General features: G+C 46.4%; 2 protein-coding genes across 4 annotated transcripts; both read left to right on the top strand.

Annotated features, from left to right (window-relative positions):
- Positions 1–758: 758 nt before the first annotated feature.
- LOC3290186 (uncharacterized) lies at positions 759–23850 on the top strand. 3 transcript variants are annotated; one of them, XM_061645289.1, is made up of 6 exons: positions 759–1387; positions 13634–13689; positions 20242–21015; positions 21624–22063; positions 22165–22371; positions 22442–23850. In XM_061645289.1, exons 1-6 carry the CDS (start codon positions 1370–1372, stop codon positions 23236–23238), a joined length of 2292 nt encoding a protein of 763 aa, XP_061501273.1. In that variant the 5' UTR covers positions 759–1369; the 3' UTR covers positions 23239–23850. The 3 variants fall into 3 exon arrangements, with proteins under 3 accessions (XP_061501273.1, XP_061501272.1, XP_061501274.1); XM_061645288.1 differs by having other exon boundaries at positions 22150–22371; XM_061645290.1 differs by lacking the exon at positions 20242–21015 and having other exon boundaries at positions 761–1387; positions 22150–22371; positions 22442–23849.
- LOC133391373 (uncharacterized) lies at positions 16036–19778 on the top strand. The gene is made up of 2 exons (XM_061645291.1): positions 16036–17162; positions 17892–19778. The coding sequence occupies exons 1-2, from the start codon at positions 17155–17157 to the stop codon at positions 19237–19239; spliced, it is 1356 nt and encodes a 451-aa protein (XP_061501275.1). The 5' UTR covers positions 16036–17154; the 3' UTR covers positions 19240–19778.
- Positions 23851–27079: the final 3229 nt, after the last annotated feature.

Here is a 27079-nt window from a genome sequence, read left to right as displayed (position 1 = left end):
CTGTCCCGTTTCACCAATTAGAGAAATGCGTTTCAAAGACCCTCGGACCATTTTCTAGTGAGAACAGGGGCGGCTGCCAATTAATTGCTGATTACGATACCAGTGAGCAATTTTCTGCTCAAATAAAAATGCATCATTTGTGCAATGTTGCTGAGCGGAGGGACATCGCCTATTACTTAACCGAGCTGCACCGAGACTATCAGCAAAATGGGACAACAAGCAAGAAATTCCGGTACGGTACGGACTGGTTATCGACCAAATTTCTCCACCTCACGCACAACGTTCTGTCCGAGACCGGTCTGGTCTCGAGAAATTGAAGCGAAGAAGTCATCCCACGGGAGCGCTGGGCCCCGGGAAAGATCTCGGGGAAACGTCGCATTCTCTCACCACTACACGCAAGCGCAAAACGTTCTGCATCGTATTCGATCGAGCGATCGAGCTTGAAGGCGAAGAAAAATCAGTGCGTCTGTTGGGAAGCTTCTTTCTTTCCCCTCGTTCGTAGGGGAGAGGGCACCTTTTTTCCCTTTTGCTTACCCTGCCGCTTCGTGCACGCCGCTTGGTGTGCTCTTGATATCGTTGGACCCATGCCCCGCACCGCGCATAGGAAGCACGCTGGTGGGGAGGATCGATGCTCGTGTGCTTTCTTTCCATTCTCACACGCGAGCATGGTGCTTTGCGAAGGGGGAAACGCTCACAGGGGTCGGATGGGGCTGAGAGAGAGAGAGAGGGCGAAAAAAACATAAAACCAGCTTACATTCCCGGCCGATCGCACAGTCGGATTGCAGCAGTGGCCGAGGAAACATCGGACAACTGCGTCGTCGTCGTTGAAAGTCTCCCCAGTTTTTTTGTTCTTCCTCCGTTGCAGTGTGTTGCGTTTTCTGAAGCGAACAAACAAGTCTGGAAGCAAGTGCCGCGTAAAGTGTAAGCCGTGTGCGTGTTCAGTGCGTTCCCTACAGATCGTTGCGTTTGTGATTGTGCTGCAGTTGTGATTGTCTGCTTGCTTCGGCGAAAATCGAACTTAAGCAGGAGAAAAACAGGAAAGCTTGAGCAGCCAAATTGGAAAACACTCCACACCCGAACTTCCTGCACGGTCACGCTGCAATTTGTGTGCGCAAATTGTTTTCCATCCAGCTTCTCTGCTGCGCCGAAACCGAGAGAAGACGCGAGCCGTGATTTTGCGCGTTCTGAACGAGCTGCCAGTGTGTGTGTGTGCGCGTGCCTATCGGGGTGTGTGTGTGCTTTACGAGGGTGGTATAAATTAGGGGCAAATAAATATACTTCCCCCGTCTTGCTGTTGGATTCAATCTCCAATTGCCAACGCCGACCAGTAGAGAAAGGAAGTCTGCTTTTGCACCCAAACGCATTCATCATGAAGCTTCTATTAGCGGTAAGAATGAATTACGCTTCCCATTACTTATTTTCTTTGCGCGTAAATGTAGCCTCCTTCCTTTTGCTATGAAAGATGAACTTCCGGTTCGTTCCGTAGAACACACGGTTTAAGTATAAGCAGCTTCTGAAAGGAACAGCTCGGCGAAAGAATTCAAACCCAACCTCAAGCGTACGGGGGGCCCGTGCGTCAATAGAGAGTAGGGCGTTTTCTCTGCCACATTCGCGGTCGCTGGCCGGTGCCTCTTGTTTTCTTTAATATTCTGCACACACACGCAGCTGTCCGGTGTCCTCCTTTTCGCTGGCTTGCGCCGGTCGGTGATCGATTACGCTTTCCGAGCCGATCGACGTTTTGAGGTGACGCGAGCGTGCACTCGTGCAGCAGCATAGCAGTGGGAAACGGTCCCCACTTTTACAGTTACGGCTGTGTGATCGGTTTCATAATGTGTTGCACACGGGAGATGTTATGCGATTGGGAGGGGAGATGCTGCGATGGTGCACCGTGATGAGATAAGGAAAGCCGAGGTTCAAGTTCAAGTTCATGAGCGTGGGGGATGCGAGGGGGAGAGAGAGAGAGTTGGAATTTGAATACTGCAGATGGAACTGATGGAAATCAATCTGATTGATCTTAATTAATTCAATGATTATTGTAAAACACACTTGGAAATTTTATAAAGAAAAAAAAATACAAAGAGGACGCGATCAAGATCATCATTTCAGGAACATAAATTTGGTCCAAGAAAGCTACAATGGCTTCCTTTTAAAATATTTGGAACGATTAGTTTTTACTGCATAACTGATGATCGTTGTTTAAAATAAATATGTACGAATTTCATAGATACACTTAAACATTCAACTCATGTTATATCAGTTTAAAGATAACTGAACTACAGAAACCTATAATTCCTCAACACTAATGGTCAAGAAAGGTTTAAGAAAGTTGGAAACAGTACCATGTTTAATATGAAATTTTAATCTTCCATCAGAGCTATAACTTATTTATACTTAAAATAATATTCAAAACGCCGTCATTTCGGTCATGATTACACTACCCTTGAATAATTTCCAAAAGTTTGATGAAGTAGTAATGGTATAGTAACGTTTTAGAGAACATTTTTCATAAAGCAATGCTTCATTTAAAGTCATTTCAAAAACTTAATTTATACCCTATTTCAGGCTCATAAGGCATTCTGATAAATATCTAAAAGGTATACGTCACGACTTTGAACTTCCTCTAGAATGCGTCTGCCTTTGATCTCAACTTATATCCTTTCGACATTAGAATGCCCCAGAAAGTGGATAATGAACATAGCAAAGCAACATACCTCTGACCATCTGTTGTTTTGCGATGCGCAGTTCTTAGATCTTGCGTTAATGAAATTTAATTAGATAAGAATATCGGCAAGAGCGCAGTAGCGAGTGGCGAGAATATTCTTATCCCACCTGCAAGCGGCCTAGCCTTAGCCGATCCGTGATTCTACTGACTTACTTTAGAGCGGTCTGTTTGTGGCTGTAGCTTAATCAAATTGGGCGAAACCATTCAGCTACGATGAAATTAAATTAGCGCACGAAACGCAGAAGTGCTTTGGTTTGATGAGCTTTTGGTTTTCGCTTTTCTATTTCAAGTGGGGATTTCATGGAATAATAATTAATATTTTTAGCAAAAAAAAACAAAAACAAAAAAGAGGAGGAAAAATATGAGAAGAAATGGTGCTAATGTTCCTCGCTGCTGTTTCGGTTAAATATTTGCTCATAAAACGTGTACAGCAGCTCCGCTGTGTTTTGCGTGTGCAAACACTTGCCAGAAGTGTTGGTGTGGTTTGGCTAGTCCTCTAGACAAAGTGTTACACGCCGGAGCCATCGATCTTGGCAAGACAAATATGCTTGCTACCTTTTGCCCCGCGTGTCGTATTCGCCCCTCTTCCGGGTGGTGAAAGATTCGACACACTTTCCTTCTTACACACAACACAACACAACATTTCAAATGCTTGCTTTGCTAGCCGAAACCCTACGCACATCAATATCGTCGGGTGCTCGGTGACACCTTGCACGACGCGATACACGATACACGCCAACTGAAACATATTCTGTTTTCGCTTTGTCTCACCTCTGCCAGGCCTTCCCCACACAGCACACAACAATTGAGGGTAACCAAATTAGAATCCATTTGCATACAAACCGCCGCGTGAGTGTGGATTCTTGCTTTTTCTGCTTCGAATTTCACCCCTCGGGCGGGCTTTGTGTGCACGTAAATTAGCTGCAAAACGAACCGAACGATCGAGCTTGAGTCATTCGTGAATTGGCAAAAGGTTAACATTCTTCTTGCTTTTGAAGTCTGGCAGACAAGAGAAGTAAGGATGGGTTGTTCCATTTCCTGCATCCCAACGACAAACTTGATTATTTATCCCATTGCCGGCGGGCCCTTGTGCAAGTGTGAAGCAGGAGAATGTAATTACATTAATGCTAATTATGGGTGCTTGGGTATGGGCGAGAAAAATGTGTAAGCTCCAAGCATAGGCAGGATGCTCCATTCAATACTGTTTGGTCGTTGAAGTGAAACGCATTTGGCCCTTTACCCGGAGCGCCAAGAAGCTCCCAGAAGGGAACAGATTGTTTCCTCGTCCCTAATAAGCCAAAATGAGCCCCCAAGAGCTAGATGGGCTTAGGGCACCATGTGCTGATATGCTCTAGGAAATATGAAAACTCCCAAGCCGGAAGGGCTCATTCCAAGTAAAGCCAGAAGGCTTGCTGTAGTGATAATTGAAATCAATCAGCTGTTCACTCACCCCGGGGCGAAGCTCGCTTACGAAGGCACCTTTGGCCAAACCCTTCCCAGAATGATTTACGACCGGCAGGGCGGACCACACGGGTTCTAAAAATCTCATTAAAATGCAATAGCTCTTCCAGCAGAGCAGAACGTTCGCTGCTAGCCTTCGCGCAGTGCAGGCAAATGAGTGGCAGGCGTCCCCATGCCGTACAGAAATTGATTGTGCGTGAGACGCTCATTAAAAAGGACGATACGAAGTGTGCAGCATTAATTGCATAATCAGTTGCGAAGTTGTTTTCAGCCCCATTAATCGGGTCTGGCAGAGCCCCAAAGGAACCTGCTTGCCGTTTAGCGGCCGCCTGTAAGCTCAGCACTGATTACGCGCGGTGACACACTATCATTATCGTTGCATTGCTGCATGAGGTACTTTAAATTGGATCACGATAAACGATGACATGGGAAGAGTGTGCTAGTACATCGCGCTTTACACACTCTCTTCTTGTCGTCTTTTTCAATTAAAACGACTGCGGTCTTCATCCTTTTGAGTGGAAGTATGAAAAAAAAACCTTCCCAACAAAAACCGGCAAGGTTCGTCGCTTACCGGCGCATTGACATTGAGAAGAGACTTTCAAGCGACGAACCTTTGCTCGACCTTGACAATGCCCGCCGTAACCGAGTGTGGTGTGCCGTGTTTGGTCATTAGCGTTCTTAACCGCCCACCGGTATCGTGCTCCGGTTCTGCTGTGCACTGTTGCACTCTGCCGGTTATGGAGCTGTGAAGTGCGAAATCTCTGCGAAACAAAAACGAAAGAACTGCAACTGGGAAAATATTTACTTTGCCCGAGCCCACGGCACGATGTATCCATACATGGCGGTCCGGGCGGTGATCTGGTTCTCTGGTGGTCTCGAGCATTCAGTTGAGATTCCTGCCGCGTGCGGAAGAGGAACCTGCGAAAGCTTAGCGCACAACTGCGCGAAGACCATTAGGACACATTATTACCGATGCTGCTGCTGCTGGGTGCTTATCGCAATGGAGGTCACTCACACGGGTGAAGACAACGGAATGATATCTTTTTAAGCCGGTTTGTTTGTTGGTGTGTGTGTGTGTGGATGGTTTGGGGCGGGTTTTTCCCAGTGTGAGTTTGAAACATGAACGAAGTGTTTTTTTTTATGGGAGATATTAAGGAATAATAAAGTAAACGCTGTCATTTGATGGTAAAATTGTTCTTTCTTTTTGTAGAGTAGCATCAAATGACAGGCGTGATTTTGGAACCTGGAATATCAAATCGCAGTTAATGCAATTACCTTTTGGGTGAATGATTTTTAAAGGTCATTCTAAGATGCGACTCTTTGTGTGGTTGCAATTGAATTTGAGAGATAATCATAGATTAAAAGCCTGATTAATGACGATTGCTACATATTACGGATCATTAGAATACAACTTCACAATGTTATAAGAATTTTGAAGATATTTTGGGACCTTCATAAGCTCAAGACTTTCTTTGAAGTCAAAAAGGATGTAGCGATCTCCATTCTACAATGTAGATGTAGACCTACAACTACAATGAGTCAAATTCATTCGGATTGTAACACCTAATATTCAGAGTTATACCTGAATGACAAATCGTTTAGATATCATCTGTCAGTATCAGAACCAGCAAAACATGAAGGTTTCTGATAAAGCCCTTGGTGGCCGTTGAGTTGGTGTTAAAACAGGAAAAGATCCAATTGTAATGTTAAAGTACACCAACGTCTCAAAAGGTTACAATAGAATCATTCTGCCATTAACCTACAGCCACAACTGCAGACGACGAAGAATATATTAGAATATATTAGAAATTACTATTTTTCCCCCTCGGACCAAAAGATGCTTCTGATACAAACTCCCATTTTTATATCCATTTTATGTTCCAATCTGCTCTCTTTCTGCCTGTTTGGCATCGTAAACTAGCACATCTGCCCACACTAAATAGGTCAACACCTCCCCCCCCCACCCACCGGTATACGTTTGTCTTGTGGGTGTGTGCCATCTTTACCTAACCAATTTGTTGGTCTCCTAACCCACCGACCGATCGATCTGGCGCTCTGGAATGTGGCCTCAACGCACCACGGCGCAACAACGGTTACAGCAATCGGTTCAAAGCCGTCGAGCAACGTAAAGGTGCCATTCCAACTCGTCCCCGGGACACACTCATCCCCACGGGGGAAGGTGTTACGAAGCACTTTTCCTTCAGCGGGAGTAGGAGAAAATCGCAACAAACAAAAGACGTATGCAACGATTGTGATTGCTGCGTTTGCAATCACGGCGTGCTGTTCCATTTGAGGTTTGGTTTTGATGCGCTGTAATGATGAGAGCCCGGATGATGAGGCTGATGATGATAATGTTGCCAGACAGCAGACAGCAGGGATGATAATGGAAGGCGAGGGAAATAATTTGCCTATACACCCCCCCCCCCCTTCTGCCAGTCGTACCCTTGCACCCGAGCGGTTGCTGTTTTCCCTCCTTTGTCCAGCTATGATATGCATCTTTTAGCGGCCAATTGGCGAGATGGTTGGTTGGTCAGTTGCAAAATAAAAAAAAACGGAAAGAAAGAAAATAAAGGCACAGATTCTGTTCCCAGAGGTGACGACCACCCAGCAGCGGGAGTTGCGGGGAAACAATTATCTCCGTTCAGAGCGTGTCTTTCGCCGGGGCGTACGCAAATCATAAATTTCCTTCCCGTCCTTCGCACCCGCGAGGGGGGGGGGGGGGGCTGCGTAGCAATTACGGGAATTATGGGAAGCTTCGTGGTGATTCGCGCTGAAAGGCTCGTCTTTCTTTCTTTCTGCGTGCGATACAATAGTAGTGAAACAGTTCCAAAACTATGTTACGAAGCAAATGGGGTGATAGAAGCATAGGCAAAGAAAGGAGATCGCAAAATGGCATAATGATCGATCGGTACGATGCGCCAGCCACACATCGTTTGATCGCTCAAATCGTAGAAAAACGTGAACGAGATCATGCTCAGCTTACAGGGCAAAAGCATCGATAAAAGCTCCAGCCAGCGAAAGCCAACCAATCGACCAACCGGCTTGTTCTGCTGGAAGGTTGTTGATCTCCTTTTAAAAGAAGACATTGCCATAAAATTTTTATGCACACACCTGGACGACCTCCGGATGGGGCCCGTGGGGAGAGGCAGAATCTTCGCCCCTGGTCGGCTATGGGTCAATGGACTGGAACTGGACAGGGGAGAAATACAAAACCCGGCACAATACTGTCTCGGCAGACGGTTCTTTTCATTATTATGATAATCCTATCAACCTAGAATTCGGCAAATAGTTTGAGTCTAGCATGCGTCACGACCACCAGAGGGAGAAAGAAAAAGGGAACCGGTCCCGCCTGTCGTGTCTGGACGGGACCGATTCTTTTTTTTTTGTCTTCTTCTGCACCATCGGAAACGGTATTTTGTGATGTTTGGCCGCGCTGTTGTTGCTCATTACATTTTGCAGGGCCGGCGAGTAGAAGATTGGCAGGCGGCCGATCCAGATACGATTAATTAAACGATCGTTATCCGAAGGCGGTTACCGTGGCATGCGTGGAATGAAGTTGATTAGAGGGTGCGCGAAGGGATTGGCGGTATTCATTAAGATGGGTGGGTTTTTTGGGAGTTTTGGGAGAAAGTTACCACCCAGCGGTAGGTGTGGGACGGGGTTTGGATTTTGTAGGTTAGCTTGTCGTTGTGGCAAAGAAAAGGGTAATTGTTGATTGGTAGTTTTCTTTTCTGTCTGTTAGTGTTACGCTTATGCTGTTAATAGAGGTTAAATGCCCACTTTTAAGGCATTATTTACTCGCAGTGTTCAAATTAAACCATTCTGTATTGAAGCAATGTAGAATTTTGATCGAATTTCAAGTTGGAATACATCTGAGGTAAACGTAATCAATTTAAAAGAGTTTTAAACAAGTTTAGGCACAACTCTCTTATTTCTCAACATCGATAAAAGAAGGTAGAGATTTGACTTAATTTGAATAAAAACTGCAAAAAAGTAGGTGGAACTATATTTGCGCTATAACGATGAATCGATTGCTAGAAAGTCGGTAATCAGTTGTGATTAATAACAAATTAAGTACAAAAACCTGTTCTTCACATCTATTATGCACGACAAGATTGATCACGCACGAAACTTGTTGGGGCATTACAATTAATTAATAGGAAAAATAGACGACTTAATCCCATCAATGATACCCCCAAAGATACTTCTCCAAAGTTTTGAATAGAGCAATAAATGAGAATAGTTTTTGTCCTCCATCTTAAGCTTGATTTGCCATTTTTTTTTAAAAAAGAACTTGTAAGGTTGCGTCCCGTTTCCTTAATGCCCGGCGCCAACGGTAGATCATTAATCACGCTAAATAGCGCTGATCTGCGAACCTTTAGGCGCTGAAATCCATTATCGATGGATCATTATCATTAGCGTCTTTCAACGGCTACCGAGCATGCCACGGCTACCTTCGAGTGGCCCATTTCTGATAAGAGAAACAGGTTTTTGCAAAAAAAAAGAATATAATTCGCTACCAATGTCTGTCGGTGCTGGACCATCATCAGCATCAAGGGGATATTTTACAGAATGATAAAAAGGGGTATTTTATTATGCTTGGCTGTTGCTCTCTTTTAGTATTTTATTGAGAATGACTTCCTCCTTTCGCTTTATCGATCACGCACTGAAAAGGGGAGTCTCGATGATTGCGGAAGTCGAGCAGATTTTTTTTCCAGTATCCCTTGGCATCGTCAACACAAAGGGTATCAAGGACAATGGGAAGCGTCCTGTGACGGTTGAAGTGGATTGCGCTTGTCATTTTGTTCTTAATGTACGTGCTCCTGAAAGGAAGTAGAGCAATAAAGAAAAGAATGCCACGTTGGAACACATTGGTTTAATATGATCAGCAGTTACTGTATAATTAATGAGCCTGGATGGGTTGCTGTACTGGAAAAATGTCTCAAATTTATCTTATATATTCGTAGCTGTTAATTAAACCTGAATTTAAAACTTATCGCATTACTGAATAAATGAAATTAGCTAAAGATATGCAATTGCAATCCTCATCCTCTTTCAGAAGCACTCGATAAACAGTTGTTGCCGTCATGTTTCCACCACGAACCTGTGTGCATGTGAATTATCGCAGAAAAGTTCCTTCCATTCCATTGCTTGCAGAACGAATGAAGACATTTCGGTGCTCAGCTTGCGCTTGCTAAATTACGCCCCGACTAGACAGGATAAATAGATATGGTGCGCAGTTTTTCTGTCGACTCAGCAAGCTGCTACAAGAGCTGGTAGTTTGCGTGTGCGTGCGAACAGCCGGTCCGGGGAGAAAAAGACTGATTGGTGCTGTCACTGTCACTGTCAAAAGCGAGCGAACGACATGTTCGGAGAGCGAACATCTTCACCGATCGGGGCAGGCTGCAATTTAGCTAATCAATGTTGACCACGGCTACAAATGATGTGGTTGCCAGCAGCTGATGACAGCGTTTGACAGCGTTCATCGTTCAGCTGGCATGATAGCGAAATGTTTTAATCAGCTTGCGCTGAGAACGCATGCTTCAGCAGGCAAATCTTTCGCTTCCACTCGTCTGAATGCAACATTATCTCGAGATCACATGCGAGATGGAGTCCGCTACGGTGCACCCATCTGGGCTGAGGCCACGGAACGCCAGTGGTGCCTGCGGATGTTAGCAAGTGCCCAACGACACCTGGCGCAGCGAGTGGTGAGCGGATTTCGCTCCATGAGCTACAGCGTTGCTGTACTCATGGCCGGGCTCATTCCACATCACCATCTGATAAGGGAGGATGCTCGATGCCACCAGCGATACCTCGCCGACACAGAGGCGAGTCGAGTGGTCATCCGACGCGAGGAACGTGCTGTGACACTTGCGGCATGGCAACGGGAGTGGGACGCGAACGCTGCAAATCCAGGAGCCAGCCGCTATGCACGTTGGGCACACCGCCTGATTCCCGATGTGCATTCATGGATGGTACAGAAGCGGGGTGAGGTGGATTTTCATCTTGCCCAGATACTCTCGGGACATGGATTTTTCCGAGAGTTTCTGCACGTCTGCGGCTTCGCTCCATCTCCAGAATGCCCGGAATGCACAGGCTCGGTCGAGTCAGTGGCTCACGTGCTGTTCCACTGTCCGAGATTTGTAGAAGTCCGGAGCGACCTACTGGATCTGGGAACGGACGGTCCCATTACCGAGGAGAACATCGGGCGGAGGTTGCTGCAAAGTTCAGATTCTTGGACCCGAATCAAGGAAGCGGCACAACGCATAACCACAGTTCTGCAACTGCGCTGGAGAGAGGATGAGGCAGCGATGAACGCGCTTATCAGTTCCGCCTCCGAAGAGGCGACAGTCAACGCAGAGCAGGCGCAGGACGAGGCTGCAGTACGACGAGCGGCCCGAAACCGCCAAACAAGGGCCCGTAGAGCTCGGCTACGCGCGGAGCAGCTTGGCGACATGGAACTGGCGTCTGCGTTACGACTTTTGTACATGCCAGCAGCCAGTGATGCAACACCAGCCGAAGCCACACCAGCACCAGTAACAGCAGCAGTAGCACCTCCGACACCACAACGCAACCGGAGGCGAACGCAGAGACGGGTCGGACAACAACAACTATCCGACAGTCGGCTGCAGGGTCACACAGCGCAACTTACTGTGGAAATGGACCAGCGCCAAGCTACGGTGACACCATTGTCACCGCCACCATCGGGCGAGAGACAGGAGAGGCGTACTGGCCTAACACCAGAAGAAGAAGCAGCCGTTACCGCTCAAGTAACATCAGGGCGCTAAGAGAGCTGCTCAAGGCACAGAGGATGACTCCCACGCGAGTAACGGAAGGGCTTAAGCTAGGTCACAAGGTTTTTTTTCTCATAAAGGATGAAGGCACAATAGTGTATAAATGCGTAATAATTATAATAATAATAATAATAATAAGGAAGGTCCAATCGGACGGTCTTATCCGGTGGGTAAATCCCTAACGGGTAACCCCCATCGGAAGGTGCGCGCAGTTGAATGTAAATTATAAAAAAAAATTTTGACAAATAAACTGCGGATACATTAAAAAAAAAAAAAAAAAAAAAAAAAACATGCGAGATGGAGTGGGAAACTGGGGAATGTTTTATTCTTCTCTATCGGGCAATTTTGTAAAGAAAATTATGCAGCAACCCTACGTTGCAGTTCGGTTTTTAACACTTTGGTTGACGCGCTGCAAAGCTGTCGCCGGTGACGACGGACCGGGGTGACTCTTAATTACATCGAGAAGCCATCGCCAGTTCTTTGGCCTCTTGATGGTTGCGATAAATTAACCACAGCACAGTGTGTTTTTTTCTCTTCGAGTCACACACCACACACACACTCACTCGTTGGGGTGTCGAGAACATGGTCACCCGTCGCCCGGAAAAGGGAGGAGTCTTTTAGGCACGTTCATATTTGTCTTTCCTTACACCCCGATGCGGCCGATTGTAATCAGATCGAGATTCAGCGGCAGCAGCAGCAGCAACAGCAAGCAATTCCGAGGCTGCCGTACGGTTTAATGGACATTAGCGGGCCTAATGGATCGATAAGTGAGAAGGCAATTTGTGTTGTAATTACGGTGCGAAGAGTTATGTTCTCTTGCAGGGTTGTGGGGATAGTACGAGAGAAAACAAGTGTATGGGAGGGAAATAAGAACACCGATCGAGTGGTTGGTTTGCTTCTACCAGGCTGCTGAGATATCCGAGATGACAGAGATCTTGTGGTAGATCTTATTACACAGTGGCACTAAAAACACACAGAGCAGAGCTGCGATCGTATGATGTGATCTACAAGAATGATCTGTGTTGCCATAATCTAGACCGCAAGCGCGGGTAAATGGCTGAGGTTCGTCGCTTGTGCTTAAGTTCAGCGCTTTCAGTGCCCATTTTTTACATGACATTTCATCCCACTGTCTGAGCCCTGGACACTTGTCGAAGTCGTGTTGTCGGTGCGAATAAATTTGTTGCGGGGTTGTTTTTTTTTGTCTGGTTTCGCCAAAATTTATGGCCTCGTTAAGCGGTTATTTTTATGGTTCAATTCTTTCCGAGAACACAAAACGTTGGTGGAAGGTGTGGTTCGTCAAACAAATATGGTGAAAAGAGTCACAATAAATCAACCGAAGAATGGAGCAACTTTTCGTCGGCCAATCAATCTCGAATTTGAGTTCAGTGTGCGCGCAGCCGAGGTTAATGACATTATTGTACCCTCTGTGCAAGGGGTATAATAATTTTGTCAATGATTTAAGATATTTTTAACGTTTTGCTATATTGTGTTTATTGTATAGTCATCCAAAACGATGGAATTGCAAAACGATGCTTTGTAAAAGGTTTTCCTCATTCAAACTCAAACCAAAACCCGTTTTGTTCTGCAATCTTTTTTTCCTGCTGGAATCGACTGATGAAGTTCCCCAGTACCTAAAGACACTGTTGGGATGGCGTTAAAATGCTTGTTTCCTTCGCTTCATCCAGTTGGCATTTGGTTCTTCATTTTATCCCAACAAGAACTTTGCAGGATGGACGGTAGCTTGGTCAAACCCATGTTCACCGGAGCCGAGTCGGCCAGCTTCTGCTACGCGGGGGGTACCACGAATACCCAGATGCAGAACCGCGATTTTCCAGAATTTCTACTTCTCTACGCATACCGTTAATACCACCTAATGGGTAGTGGGTTCTCTCTCTCTTTCTCTCTCTCTCTCGATCTCGAGCTGAAACGAGCGAAAAACCGGCGCAAAAATCCTTAACCTCGTTGAGCTGGCAACACTCGGGGCGTTTTCTTGGCGTCGTAAAACGTTACGAAATGTTGTTGACTTTGAACAAATTAAGTGTTTGACCTCTTGCACAGAAGCAAAAAACAATTGAGTACGGTGTTCGTACATAGAATTGGAAAGAAGTGGATCTGTGCCGCTGTTAATGGCACTGCGGATACAGATCCACCCGGTCATTGGTATGATTGACAGTGTCCCGTTATCGTGTACGTGTAGAATTTGGTAATGATATGATTTTGAGCGCTATATACCTTCTATCGGGGTTCGTCGCTTAATCGCAACCAAGTCGCAAGTCTTTCGTTTAACGCTTGGCGGGGTGACAGTACACCTTCCGCTAGCCCGTTGATCGTTTTATTATCTATCGGCTATTCAATTGCACGCAAATTTGGTATGAATAATTCAGCACCGGTCGGCCGTCCTGCTGACGGAGTGAGATGGTTTACTTTCGCAACAATTTATTAGCGCCCGCGTTTTGAGCCCAAACCACATAGTGAAGTAATCCCATTCCCTTGACACTTGTCTCGCATCGCTTAACACATTCTTGGATCTGAAATGAGGCTGGTTTTGTCTGGAGCTGTTTTTTTTTTAAATTTGTTATAGATCTATAGAAAGAACCTTTTAGCGTTGCAAGCAAGTTTTTAATCATGTTTTCCTTTCCTTCTTCTCACTTCACAGGTGTTAACTTTCGCGACGTCCCTGCTTAGCATACAATGCCGACCACAGGCGATACAGTAAGTTTCGCATATTTTCGGTGCCTTCGTTTCTGTTTCAGTATAGTCTCTCGTTGCGGAGAGAGAGCAAAAGAGAAGGAAGAAGAGAGATGAAAAAAAAAGAATAATACAACATATTAGCATGCTCTGTGTGGTTAAAAAACGAAGGGATAAAGCTCAGCGATGAGGAGAAAACAGACAAAATGGGTGAAAACAAAACGAACCGAACATAAGAACACGAAGATGCTCCGAAAATTTACATTATAAGGCTTGATACCCGAAACGACCTGATCTGTCTGCTGGGTCGTTGTCAGAACGATCTCCTGCTTCTTCCCCATCAACCCACCTCATTTGCTTCCTTTACCCATGCTTTTTACTCTTATTTTCCTCTTTCACATTCCCCTTTCTTTACTCTGTCCGCTCAGCTAGTGTAACATTAAGTAACGAAAGAAAGCAGTTTGATGTGAGCAAAATCAGGCATTCTTTCCCAATCCTCCGTGCCTTTTCTTAGGAGAACAGCTTTAACCTTTGCTACAAAAAGTTGGATATTTCACCATTCAATTTTATACTATACAGATTTCTATTAATTTTCACTGTCATGTAGAACCCTAGACAAAAAAGAAAGAACTATCCTAAAACTAAAAGGCACAGCGAATCAAGTTCATTGTTGTGCGGATCGTGTTCTGATCGTTCGTTCGTTCGTTTCGTAATTGGATGTGTTTAGAACGTAAGCTTCTATGTCGTACTAAAACCCGTAATGTATCTATTCTTTGCATAGTGTATCTTTCCTTTCCTCTCTAAGCAATAATACCTCCATTGGTTCTGTTTTTTTTCATCCTTCGCCCCGCTAATACACTGGGATTGGTGTTTTTGTTTCGTTCGTTCGGTGCAGAGCTTACTTCTGATGTGTTGTGTTGCTGTTCTTTTGCTGCCCGTGCTGCATAATAACATGTCTATCGTTCGGGTTCGTCGTCTACCCTTCGGTTCGCGCGCGCGCGTTCAAGTTCTTCCCGATGGAAGAATCAGCTCGTGACTTTGCAAAAAAATCCATCTTAACTGCTTGCTCTGTGTGTGTGAACGCGCACGCTCGCGTATGTGTAACGTTCTTCATAGAGTCGTGCGTTCCTTTAATAACCGTTAATCAGCGGCCGGGTAAATCCGTCCTCCTGGTCCTCCAAAAGTGGAAGTATTTGGTCAATGGAAGCGCCATTACCGGTGCTCGAGGACTTCGGCTAGCGGGAGGTCTGCGGTTTCGTGGATCATGCAGCTGAACAGTGAACAGATTGGTTTCATTAAAATGATACCGTTTGAGGGCGGGACTGGGACCACAGGGGACTACGGTTGTTCCTGGGTACACCTAATGTGTGATTAGAACGTTTGATGAATGGGTTGAGGCACCGTTTATCAGGCAACGCCATCTACATGCTTGCCACTTGATTAACGAGCAGATGGATGCCAACAAGCAAAGAAGTGTTATGGTGCGTGTGTGCGAGGTAGAGACAGACAACGCTTCACAAAACCAAGCGCGTTAGGCATCGTGCCGAAACTTTTGCTTTCCGTAGTCACCGTTGTGGTTTTGTGCGCTCTGATGAACGGGTGCCTCCCCAGGAAGCGATAAGGATCTGCGCCACGGTTTGAAGGTTGCTAAATTTGTTCCACCCATTTTCAATGCCCCGAGCGAGAAGATTAATGCTGCTACCCTGATAACTTGCTTTTAATTAAGCCATTTCGTTATTGAGGAAGCAATTTTGGATTGATTTGTTTAAATTAGAGCGATGAGACGATAGCCTTTTTAAATTGATATTCTTTGTATAATACATTTTGATGTATTATTTGCTATAGATTTTTGTGTGTAGCGCCTTTCAAGCTTCCAATTTTATGTTTGGGATTACTAAGAATCAATTCTGGTCAAACTTTTTGAATAAAAAGAGAGATAAGAATAGTTTTACTAAAAATATAAGTCTCGTCGCCATTGTTTTCTATTGTTTTTACCGTACAAGAAAGTATTTTTAACATTTTAAAGACTTTTGGTCTGCAAAATACGTCAAATCAAAGCCGTTAAAAAGATGAACATTGTGAACATAGTACCGATGATTTATTCATGCCGCTTATATTATGAGGCAAGTAAACTGGGCTTGAGTGGTTTTTCCCCATCTCAGGTTTTGTTTTTTGCAATATTTTTATTCTTTATTTTATTTTCCTCTCATAAATTGCTACCTGCCTGCATTAGTGTCATTTCATCAATTTTGCACACTCAATTCTCCCCCCGTTTTTGCTCACCCGCAGTCGGTGCACTTCTGCCCTGTCCTGACGGGCTTGTTAGACCTGTTAGACCTAACTGTACCTTCTCAAGCCATCGCCAGATGATACTTACGCATCGCTTCGGGGCGCTCTTGAACGCAGTCGCCCTAGCACAGCCAGCAGCAACTTCTCCACTTCTCCAGCTGATCGGTTCTGTTGGTAGCCTTTTGCGTATGCCAGCCTGCTTTTGTTAAGCTAACGTTATTTACGCTTGTTTTCATCTAACTACAGTCTGCATTCTGTAACTGTTGCTAATGCTTTAACAACGCTTTGCTTAGCTGTGCGTCTTCAAGTCGGCGATGGTCATTACGCTTCGCCCGGTGGGCAGGTTGTTCATCATTTTTTATATTGCTTTTACTAAAGAATCTTCAGGCAGTAGCAACGCTTTATGTACTGCAGCGGGTAATGGGAGGAGCGCACGCCGCTGGACACAACCGATCGTGACAAGTTCGCTCCGTTCGCGCTCGACTCGATGACTGGCCAAGATGTTTGATGATATCAGCTTAAGAGCAGATGCTACCGGCGGGGCAGATTTTATGAGAAAACTCATGTCGGTGTCAATACACTGTTCCACTAGAACCTTTGGTAATTTCGCAAGGAAAAACATGCTCCCTGATGGGTGGAGTCGAGTAGCGCAGTGCAACAGGTAGAAGAAAAAAAAAACGTATCGGGTTAGGTGATTTCGCGTAAAAGAAACCGGTCACGACAAGAAACAATAAATGTAACCGCAGCTCATTTTCGTGCTCGTGCAACGCATAATTGACGGTCCATTTTATGCACGAATTCTCAATACATCGTGAGGTCGCCGTGTTCGCCGCGTGTGGAAGCAGAGTTGATCGAATAGAATCGCCGACCGCCGGATGTTGGACAACAAAAAAGTAGACACAATTATTCTATTAATCTTTAAATTAGACAGCATTTAACCGCCAGAAGCTGCACCCTCGCTTCATAGTTCTGCATAACAGTGTGTGCGTGCGTGCGCGTGTGTGTTGGTGACTGTGAACATTCAATTTCTCCGTCGGTATTAGCCCGGTATTCTGCGCGTGTGAGTTGGCGGGACGTTAACAGTATGGCGAGCAGTGTACGACCTAACTCTTGTAAACCAACCCGTGGCCATAATCAAACCAAACCTGCTCAGAAATAACACCAGCGTAGCTTCTAGTAACCAAACAAACCCCCAAACACATGTACAGGTATGTTTACTGATATCAATATTAATTCTAATCGCTTTGTTCTTCTATTTCTGCTAAACCAACTCTCTTACTGTGCTTCTTTTGCTCTGTGTACTTGTTGTTACCTTATTTGATAGATCTTGTTAACGATTTTTTTGTTTCCTTTTGTGATCTTCTTCGACGGAGTGTAGCTTGGTTTTGTGTGTGTGTGTGTTTTTTTAAATTAAAATGTCTAAATTTCCCAAACGAAAAGCGTGAAACCGCTTTATCTGCTGGACTTAATCTAGATAACATTAAGGTATTTGGTTCAACATTATTACTTTTTATGGCAGTAAAAAAAACGAAAAGAACTAAAATCCCTGGATGAATATTAATTTCGAAATGAGCCAAACTAGCACTCCTTCAGAGACGACCTCCTCTAACCGTCTTGGTACATTATCATAATTGGTTGCGATGAATTAATTAACCCTGGTATGTTTCCTTCTCTTTCAAACAAAAAAAAAAAAATCATCCCGAAACGGGATTTGCAAAATCTTACCACCTAGCGTGTTATTGTTTTCGGAACTACCTCCCATTTATCTCCTCTCCGATCTGTTCTATATCAAGCCCCACCGGCCCTATTCTTTCACCCCAATCGCTCTATCGCTTCTTTCCTAAGGCATAAGGCCTGTCGCTTGCAAAATCCATTCTCCACCCGACTCCAGCCACTAATGGTTCCATTTTGTCTGCATTTTGCTTGTTTCCCCACAGGATCGAGAAGCAGGTGATACGACTGGTGCCGGATGCGCGTGCCCTCGAGCCGCTGCTAACGAATCAGCGCGGCTCGATCGAGGAAACCGATCGCATCTTGCGCGAAATCGAACGCATCAACATTGCGATGGGGTACAAGAAGAAGGTGGACGTTGCATTCCCGCGCAGCGGCCAGGACACGTCGGGCTATTTCTATCCCCGGCCGGCATACTTCCCGCCGAGCGTCGCTCAGCTAAAGACACCGCAGAAAGCTTCCAAGGGTATCGTGCCGAACCCGTTCGCGGCCCAAACGTTCTTCTATCCGGCACCGTATCTGCAGCTGCCCAGCTTGGCCACACCGAGAGCATTCAGATTGGTGCCACTGCCAGCAGGGCAAGCCGTGGTGCGAGCAAGCAAAGAGCTTCGCTCACCGAATCAGATCTACATACTTCCGATCAGTGTCCCGGCAGCGGATGGACGATCGAGCGAAATCCGCTTCATTCCCAGCACGATCAACTTTGCCTCCTTCACGCCGGTACAGCTGCGCGGCAAGGCACTCGACCTGGAGGGCAAACGGTCGGCTGCGCTCAAGAAGCCGAAAGGCGTGATGGAGGACGTCGCCGAGGTGGCCGATGCGGTGCAGAGCACCAAGCTGGAAGAGGAACTGCTGGAAGAGATCGCCGAAGCGGTCGACTACGAGGAGGAGGAGGACGAGAAGCAGACGGCGGGAGCGCAGGTGGCCGATGTGCCCGCCGTGCCGAACGACAAATTCATGGGCGACCCCGTCAAGAAGGCTTCCAGCGAGGAGGGCGACGAAGAGGACGAAACCGAACCGGACATTGAGCTGGTGATGCTGCAGAAGGTGGCCGGCAAGAGCTTCAACATTTCGAACGTGTTCAACAACTTTACGCACCGGTTCAATATCCTCTCGACGACACCAACGACGGATTTGTCAGGATCTGTGGCGGCGGACACGCCCCAGGACCTGAAAGATCTGAAAGAGAAACCGCTGACCGGGGAGGAAGATCTGCCAGCGCAGGATAAGGGACCGTTCGGCATCTTTGCCACGAAGCAGGCGGATGCGGGCAGTGGGCTCGTCATTCAGCGGCTCCGTGTGCGCCAGGGTGGAATTGCGATTGCCGGGCCGGGCGGTGTAGCGACTGCGGGCAGCGGTGGTACGGCAATTGTAGGTCCCAACGGGACGGCCATTACGCATCCGCGCAGCCTAACCATTGCTGGGCCGGGTGCGAAAGTGTACGCCGTACCGGAGACGGTAGATCTGGAGAAGACGATCAGCGCCTCCAAGCGTAGTCTGCCGCTCGATGCGGTTCTGGTGGCGAGTGGTCCCGTTGTCTACTATCGGACATGAAATGGGGTAGAGGGGGAGGCCCCGTTGTTGGGCGTAGCAGGTGTGAAGAGATGTAAATAGGATGCTGTACAAAACTCCTTCTCGCGAGCTGCAGGGAAGTGAGCGAATTGACTTGCCATGGGTGGCCTACGACGACGATGGAGGGAAGGCTGCAACACGCAAACGATGATTTCAGTGGACGAACGGTCACGGTGGCGACAAAACTTTACCTTTCAAATATTTGCTTTGTCAGTGATTTCGTTTCACTATATCATGCATTTGTGTCTACAAAATTGTGTTATAAATGATCACGAATGAATCTCACTTTTTGAAGTTGGCATCCTGATTTGCCGAAGTTGACAACTTTGTCAGTGTTTTTGTCGCTGCCTGGGCCAGGCGTCTATGGAGTACCGACTGGACAGGAAGGGTTCAACTTCCATCGATTTCTTTAAACTACGATTGCAGCTATGTAGCTTTTAAGTGTACTGTGTAGGAATGTAAGGATTTTAAAACTCTTTTTTGGATCTAATAAAGTGACAAAATTTTATTTATCAAATGAATCGTTTCGTGTACTGCTTCTAGCAGAAAATGTAAGATTTTATAGTGGAAATTGCATCAGTAATTGATTTACCCTTAAAAAACATGTTTGTCTGTATGTGTTGTGTGCTACAATAACAATGTGTTCCATTACTAACGACATGGTCGTACTGATCAAGTGTGCCCGCACTAACACCTCCAGCGAAGGAATTTGGCCGCAAAACTCACCAACAGACAAACGCTTGCTAGGAGACTGACGCTTTACTCTGCGCTAACCAGAAGATGAGGACGCTTACGCTTGTGCCTGTTGTGCCTGCCTGCTTAATCTGCAACTGCTTTCGATAACCCTTCTTCCCATTCCATCCAATGCGATGCTTTCGTGACGGTGAGAAGACAACCCTGGAGCCTTGCAGCATCATGCTATGCGAAACCGCCACTCATCACTTCGTTCTATCCTCGTTTTTCCTTCTCCTCTCCAAAACAAAGCTTCTTCCCCTATCGACCGGCAGAGCTTCATACTCCGGCAGCACCATACTCATACCCTGCACCAGCCTTTCCATTTACCGGTCGGCACTACAGTCTAGTGCCGGTGTCGGTGCCTTTTCCAGCTGGAGCAAACACACCGGTACCGGTAGAGACCGCACAGGGTACGCTACCGATTGTTCCGATAAATGATCGAACTTCGGAAAAATTAGTGCCTAAACCAGCCATGAAAAAACGGACACGAAAACCGGCCACGAAAAGCAAACCCAAGCGGGTGATGAATGCTCCGCTTCTGCAGGCCTTCCAGCAGCAAGATGGACAGGTTAAGGTACAGCAGTATGCTTTAGCCGAAGCTCCGGAACAGACTTTCAAAGCCATTCCAAAACCATCACCAGCACCGGAGAAGATCCAAGCGTCAGAAGGGCAGCGGTTAAGCCCGGCACAAACCACCAACCCAGTGGTAGTGATGGCTACCGGGTCCACGACGGCCGACGCTCCAGTGATTGGGCGCGTCCCAGTAGCGCCGACCGTCCAGGAGTACTACCCGTTCTATGGCGTTCCGATGACGGATAATCACGAGGAGGCGTCGCTCATACTGGAACCGTCGTCGAAAGCGATCTCGGGCAATGGTGGCACCGCCATCTCGACGCCCGTCTCCCATGCCATCCTGAAGCAGGGCAGCCGGGCGAAGATCCTGTTCCGGCCGCAGTCAGTCGCGATAGTCGGCGCGAACGGGCGGGCCCACGCGCAAGCCGATCTGATTGTCGACTATGTGAAGTAAATGAGAGATCAAATAAAATCCCATCACTATAGCTACATTCGCATCGCCTTTGTTCGCCCATTGTCGCGTGTTTTGTACATATATTAATTCATGTTCATTTGCCCCAAAACATCTCCCTGACATCAACATCATCGATTGCCGCTTTAGGAATGCTTGGGAAGCCATCATATCTCCACCATCAACCGTTCATGTCGAGTTTGTAACGTTGTTGTTTGCGTTCAACTCTCCATAAAGTGTGTACATATATGTGTAAATATAAAGTCATCGGACATCTTCAACATCCACCATCGATCACTCTACCCCTATCCTTACTTTCGCTCTTCTTGTGCTTCTTCGCACAAGGACGGAAGCACTTTGTAGCTCTATCGTAGTTTAGTATGCATGTCAGCTGCAGCTGCACCAACTCCATCCTGTCACTCTTCCTTCAGCCCTGTTTCCTGCTCCCATCCTGCATAGGTAAACTGCGTAGACACATCCGATAACCTTGACGACGTTTCCAATGTTCACGTGAGCACGTGGTCAAGGTTACCGTATGGGAAGGAAGTGAATTAGAGCACCCAGAATGAAAATGAAGCTAATGAATTACCCCATTTCTCTATTCCAGTCCCGAACATCGAACGGCTACCGATGTGCTGAAGCTCCCATTCTACGGTGGAGCTCGTGGGCAGATCCTGGAGATCCGCAAAAACAGTGACGGTACGGTAGTGAGCAAGATCCTGCGAGGAGATGATGAGGACGTCGAGCTGAAGGTGCAACAGGTGGCCGACGAGGGAGCTAAGCAGTCGAACGAGCAGGCGCTCGATGCTAGCGATGAGGACCTCAAGGCAACAGATCAATCGTTCGGGGATTATCTGCTGAAGATACAGAATGCCGCTGCCTCGCTCGTATCACTACAGGAGACGGTGAAGAAGACGGGCAAGCTGTCACCGGACCAGCGCAAGGTGTACACGGACAATCTGGAGAAGCTTGGCGTTGCTGCGCAGAAGTTGGCACACATTCAGCAGGCAGATGATGACCAGGATGCAATACGGTTCCTGTTCGATTGTAAGTATGCTGATGGAGGGTTGGACATTTTGTTTTTGTCCCTATTTTGGAAAAATTTCATCACATCAACTCTAATGAACGATAAGTATCTGCTTTGACAGCTAACTACGAGACCGCACCGTCGGGCGAGCCGCAGAAGAAGAAGGTCTCCAGCAGCAAGATCACATCGTTCCCCGGGTACAAGGGCAAGGAGGAGAACAAGAAGAAGGAGGAGGAGGAGAACGTTGGCGAGGACAGCTCCAGTGGTGATTCCGTGCAGGTTGAGACACAGGAGAAGGAGAGCTCCATTGCCGAGGCTAAGCCTGTTGGTGAGTACGACTTGATCGGAAGGATCGTTGGTAGAAGATGTCTAATGGGATTCATTTTGTGTCCTCACAGGTCTTGCGATCGCTGGTGAAGGTGGTGTAGCATCATCGAAACCCGTAGCCACTGCCGTTGTCGGTGATGGTGGACTGGCTGTGGCACGCCCGGTAGCAACGGCAATCGCTGGCATCAAACCGAGCGAACTCGGCAGCTTGGGTCTTCCAATCTCGGTCAACAAGAAGGTGCTTACCAAGGGCAAATATGGACTGGTTGCTGCTGGGGATGAGACCTCCGGAGGTGTCCTCGTAGGTCCCGACTTTGAGGCTCGTGTTGCACCGAAAGAAATCGAAGCAGAGCTGGAGGACAATCGCCAACAGGCGATGGCTAACTTCGACACGGAGAAATTCTTGGCCAATCTGCGACTGAAGACGGCCCCAGCGCCTACTCCAATCCCAAGTGCACCCCAATCGCTAGGCTCCTATCAACCGGCTACGTACCTGCAGCAGACAGCCCCGTACATGTCCGACTACAACCAGCTGGGACAGGGCGCCTATCCCGTGTACACGCCGACCATCATTCCGTTCTACAACAGCTGGGCCCCGAACTACTACCCGTACATGAACACGCTGAGCGCTTACCAGCTGGCAGCACTGCAATCCGCCCAGTACAACCAGTACCCGTACCTGTACGGTGCGTACCAGCAGCCGCAGCTGCAGCAGAGCCTCGCCCAGAGCCCGTTTCAGCAGTTTGACTATCCCCAGCGCGCCCTGTACAATCCGGCACCCGTGGTCAATGCGGCCACTGCCTATCCGAACTATAACAATTACGCATCCTTCAGCAGCCCGTCGCCATACCGATTTTTCTACTATTAGTCTGCTGATTGGTACCGGCCCGCACGATCGCTTCCTGCTGAACATCGTCTCGAACGGGCCGGCCACCACCGACGACTGAGTGCATCGTGTCTCGGGCACGTTCATCTCAACTTCACGCGGTCTGGTGAAGAAACTCAAACTCCATTTTTAGTACTACAGTTGGCCAACGATATTTTGTAGGTCTTCCGATTGGCAGCCGAGCTCGACTCCCGTCCATGGTTGCATACACCCCCTCACGGCTAATCCTAAGACTTACGAGACTGAACAACTACAACGAATTAGATTGGTGTTAGGTGTAAGGGCAAAAACAAAACGAAACGACCTCTGAATGGATGATGGTACACGGGCAACGAACCCCCCGGTCCGAAAACCTGCGGAGCTTGATGGCCATACCGGGGGAGTGCACGGATCCGGTTTGGTTCGGTTTTGCTGTGTGCCATCACGTCCGTCGTTCGAAAGTGTCGCAAACAAACTTACGGTAGCGTGCGGGATGGGTGGCCCATACCCGATCTGATAAGTGCATTTCTTCTAGCGCGTAAGAGTACGAAATAAAGAAACGAACGGAATAGCTTCCATTAGTGATGTAGGTGGATAACTATAAAAAATGATACGTGTTGTTGGATGTGTTCGTTTGCAAAGAAAGTGAGAAAGGTTTTCAGTTTTTGATGGTGCGATGCATGCCCTATGAACTGTTTTCTTACATTTTTATGCCGAGGTAATTCGTTTGGTTTTTTGGATTGGATCTCTACTGGTTGATTAAACTAAACTTTTGCTCTTTATGATGCTAAATTTGCTAACCACTGCTGTAGAAGGATAATGGATTAGCTCACGTATGGCCCACTAATTTGTTTGTCAGTCACTTGATTGGGTTATCAGTTACTTGATTGAGTTACCTATAGTAAGTTAGAAAGTATTACATGTAGGAGGCTTAGTTTTTTACGAGGCTGTACGACTTGACGCAAGAACACGGTACATAGTTTAAAATCCTACCGATAAGGTTATCGGCTCAACGTTTAACGACCAGTACAAGGTTCTTCATCTTCTACCTCTAAATATGACCTTAGAAAGGTTTGTTTGACATATTCGTAAACATGATCAGCCCTAGTCACGGGAATGCAGGAGTTTGAAAATGAACTACATATCGGGATTGTAGGGACTATACATATACCAATATACCAATATAGCTCATTGTATTATAAATCTTAAGAATGGTTTAAGGTCAGCGTTTTGCAAGGTACGGCTTGCGAGCCGGCTATGTCTCTTTTCTATTTAGAGACTGGCTCTTTGCCTTTCGTATATTTCATTGAACTGACAACCATTTTTACTTCTGGGTTATCTATTTGGCTCTTCACATAGAACTTTACGAACATTTTTCAAAAAAAAATTTGTGCTATTCTGGTCGCAAAGTTTGCCAACCCTTGAACTAGGGTAGGTGGTAAAAAAAGTTAATAATAGAGTTGTTGGAGCGAGGATGTGTTGAAAAATCGTTAAATATAGGCACCTCTTAGGTAGTTTTTGAATAAATTAAAAAAAATACGAGCAAGTGGTGGCATCGGACGTCATTCAAAAGAATCTACCAAGTCAGACGCACACTCAAGACGACCAACGTAGTTCCATCAAGAAAAAGCGGCTAAACTCCATCGAATACATCAGGACATAACTGCGATATGCATATGGTCGTTTCCACTAGTGCCAACACCGGCTCCAGGGCACTACCAACGAGTTAAATTTTACAAGTGAAAAGGGGAGATACCACAGGGTCCTCATCGGTTACGATAGCCTTAGGAAACGACTACGGGGGAACCTCGCTGAATTATATGCCGCATTCAGCTCCAAATTTTCCTCGTCACTTATACCAACCATCATATTCTACTTACTCTCTCCCCTGCCGTCTCTGGCGGATGCGTATAGAACTCTCAAGGATTCGAACTTAATAATCAATTTCTTCTTCTTCTTTGTCACAAAAACCGTTGTCGGTCTAGGTTTGCTTGTACCACTAGTTGGCGTGACTTTCAGTGACTTATTGATTACCTATAGCAGGATAGTCAGTCCTACATATGGGGGCATGGTCGATTCTGAGCTTGAGCCCATGACGGACCTGTTATTTAATCGTACAAATTAATGGTACATCACCAAGATACAGGAATAATTAATTTGGGAGCATTATTTAATTTATTTATTTTTAAATAATTATAATTAAATTTAATATATAATTAAAAATAAAGGTATTTCTAATGAAAACTTACGCTGATATTACAGATACCCTGCAGCTAGGCGGTCCACAAGAAAAGAGTATCCTGGGGACAACCTTTACAGCGCCTGTATAAAATAAAGCGTTTGAACAACGTTGAAGCGTTCGGGAATATTGTATGTAACGCTGCTTGTAGCGCGTATTGCATACTATCAGGAGCGAAGCCATCAGAAACGTTACATGAATGTTTTGTCGGTTTTCTTTCTTTTCTTTTGCATTTCGTACACAATTGATACAAAAATGCAAGAGGTTTAACGTTTCTCATTATAATCAGAACCAATAATTATCGCACTGCTTATTTACCACTATAATTAAAAAAAGTTTTTAACATACAGTTATAAAAAAAAACAGAAATAATGTAATGAGTTTGTACAATTATACGACGCTGGTGTAATTGTGTTCTTCGTTTCCGTGTGTAAAGAACTCTATTCCATGTTATATTGCCTCATTATTTCCTATAGTCAATTATTACCCCGCCCAGCGCATAACTTCCATATCAAACAAAACAATTGCCACCAATCAAACAATTTACAGCTCGTTACATTCTGTCCTGCGAACAGAGAAAGCGGCAACCACCGCAAGGATCAATTAACAGCCTCACATTGACCGTCCAATCATCTGCGCACAATTCGAGCAGTGTCGTAAAATTTGCTTCCCAACGAACCGGTAACTGGGACTGCTCGTAAACGGTACGCACATTAGCGCGATGATTTTATCTAACCCGTTGCGGCTTTCAGGCCATTCTAGCCGGGCCCGTAGGCGTAGGCTCGATGCAGTCAGTCCACCGGCCGACAATATCGATCACCTTGGTATGAACGTACGGCAGCCGAACCAGCACACACACACATCATACGTACTCTGCATGCAGTGCAGGGAAGTATGCGCAACATAAAATAAACGTCACCCTCATCTCCTCGCAGCAGAGCCACCGGGTACCGGCACGTCGGGGCAGAAAAGTACAACAAAACGAATCGGAACAGAAGGCTACACTTAGTCCCCACCCGAGCATAGCGTCGAGGGAAGGAGTACGCACTGCCCAGGCCACGGCACGTCCCGGGGTAAGTACATTTTTATTGCGGTAAGGTTAGTGCCGCTGCCGATGCCCACCCATATGTGGTGGGTGGGCAATGGGCGGGCGGTTTCGTTCCGTTCCCTTGTATCCGATCGCAACCGGAATGCAATTTCGCATCACCCTGTGACGGGCGGCCAAAGCGGCAGACGCAGCCGTAGCTCAGCTGATGAGGTTCTGTGCCGGCGACCGGCCCGAACACTTGCGGACAGTCACCTTGACGGTGTGGTCAAGAGCTGCAATGCCTGCGTATTAAACGTTTTATCGGCCGTTACCGTTGGGGGCACTGGTAGCGAAAATGGGGCCGACGCCGAGTTTTGAAACATTTTTATGCAAATGTAACATTGCGGGGTTTTAATGCGTCGTTACTGTTGATAGTGCGTGGATGGATCTTTTAATTTTCTGTACATATGTAAAGAAAAAGATAGCTAATCGGTGTTGCGATTGATTGAAAAAAGATAAAGTATTTCAGTAAATAATACTTTTCTCGGATATAAAGCATTTTATTTTAAGGAGCAGTG

This window comes from Anopheles gambiae, chromosome 2 (genome assembly GCF_943734735.2).
Source record: "Anopheles gambiae chromosome 2, idAnoGambNW_F1_1, whole genome shotgun sequence".
Classification (NCBI taxonomy): Eukaryota; Metazoa; Arthropoda; class Insecta; order Diptera; family Culicidae; genus Anopheles; species Anopheles gambiae.
Note: the sequence above shows the minus strand (reverse complement) of the source record. Positions and strands in the feature narration are given on the sequence as shown.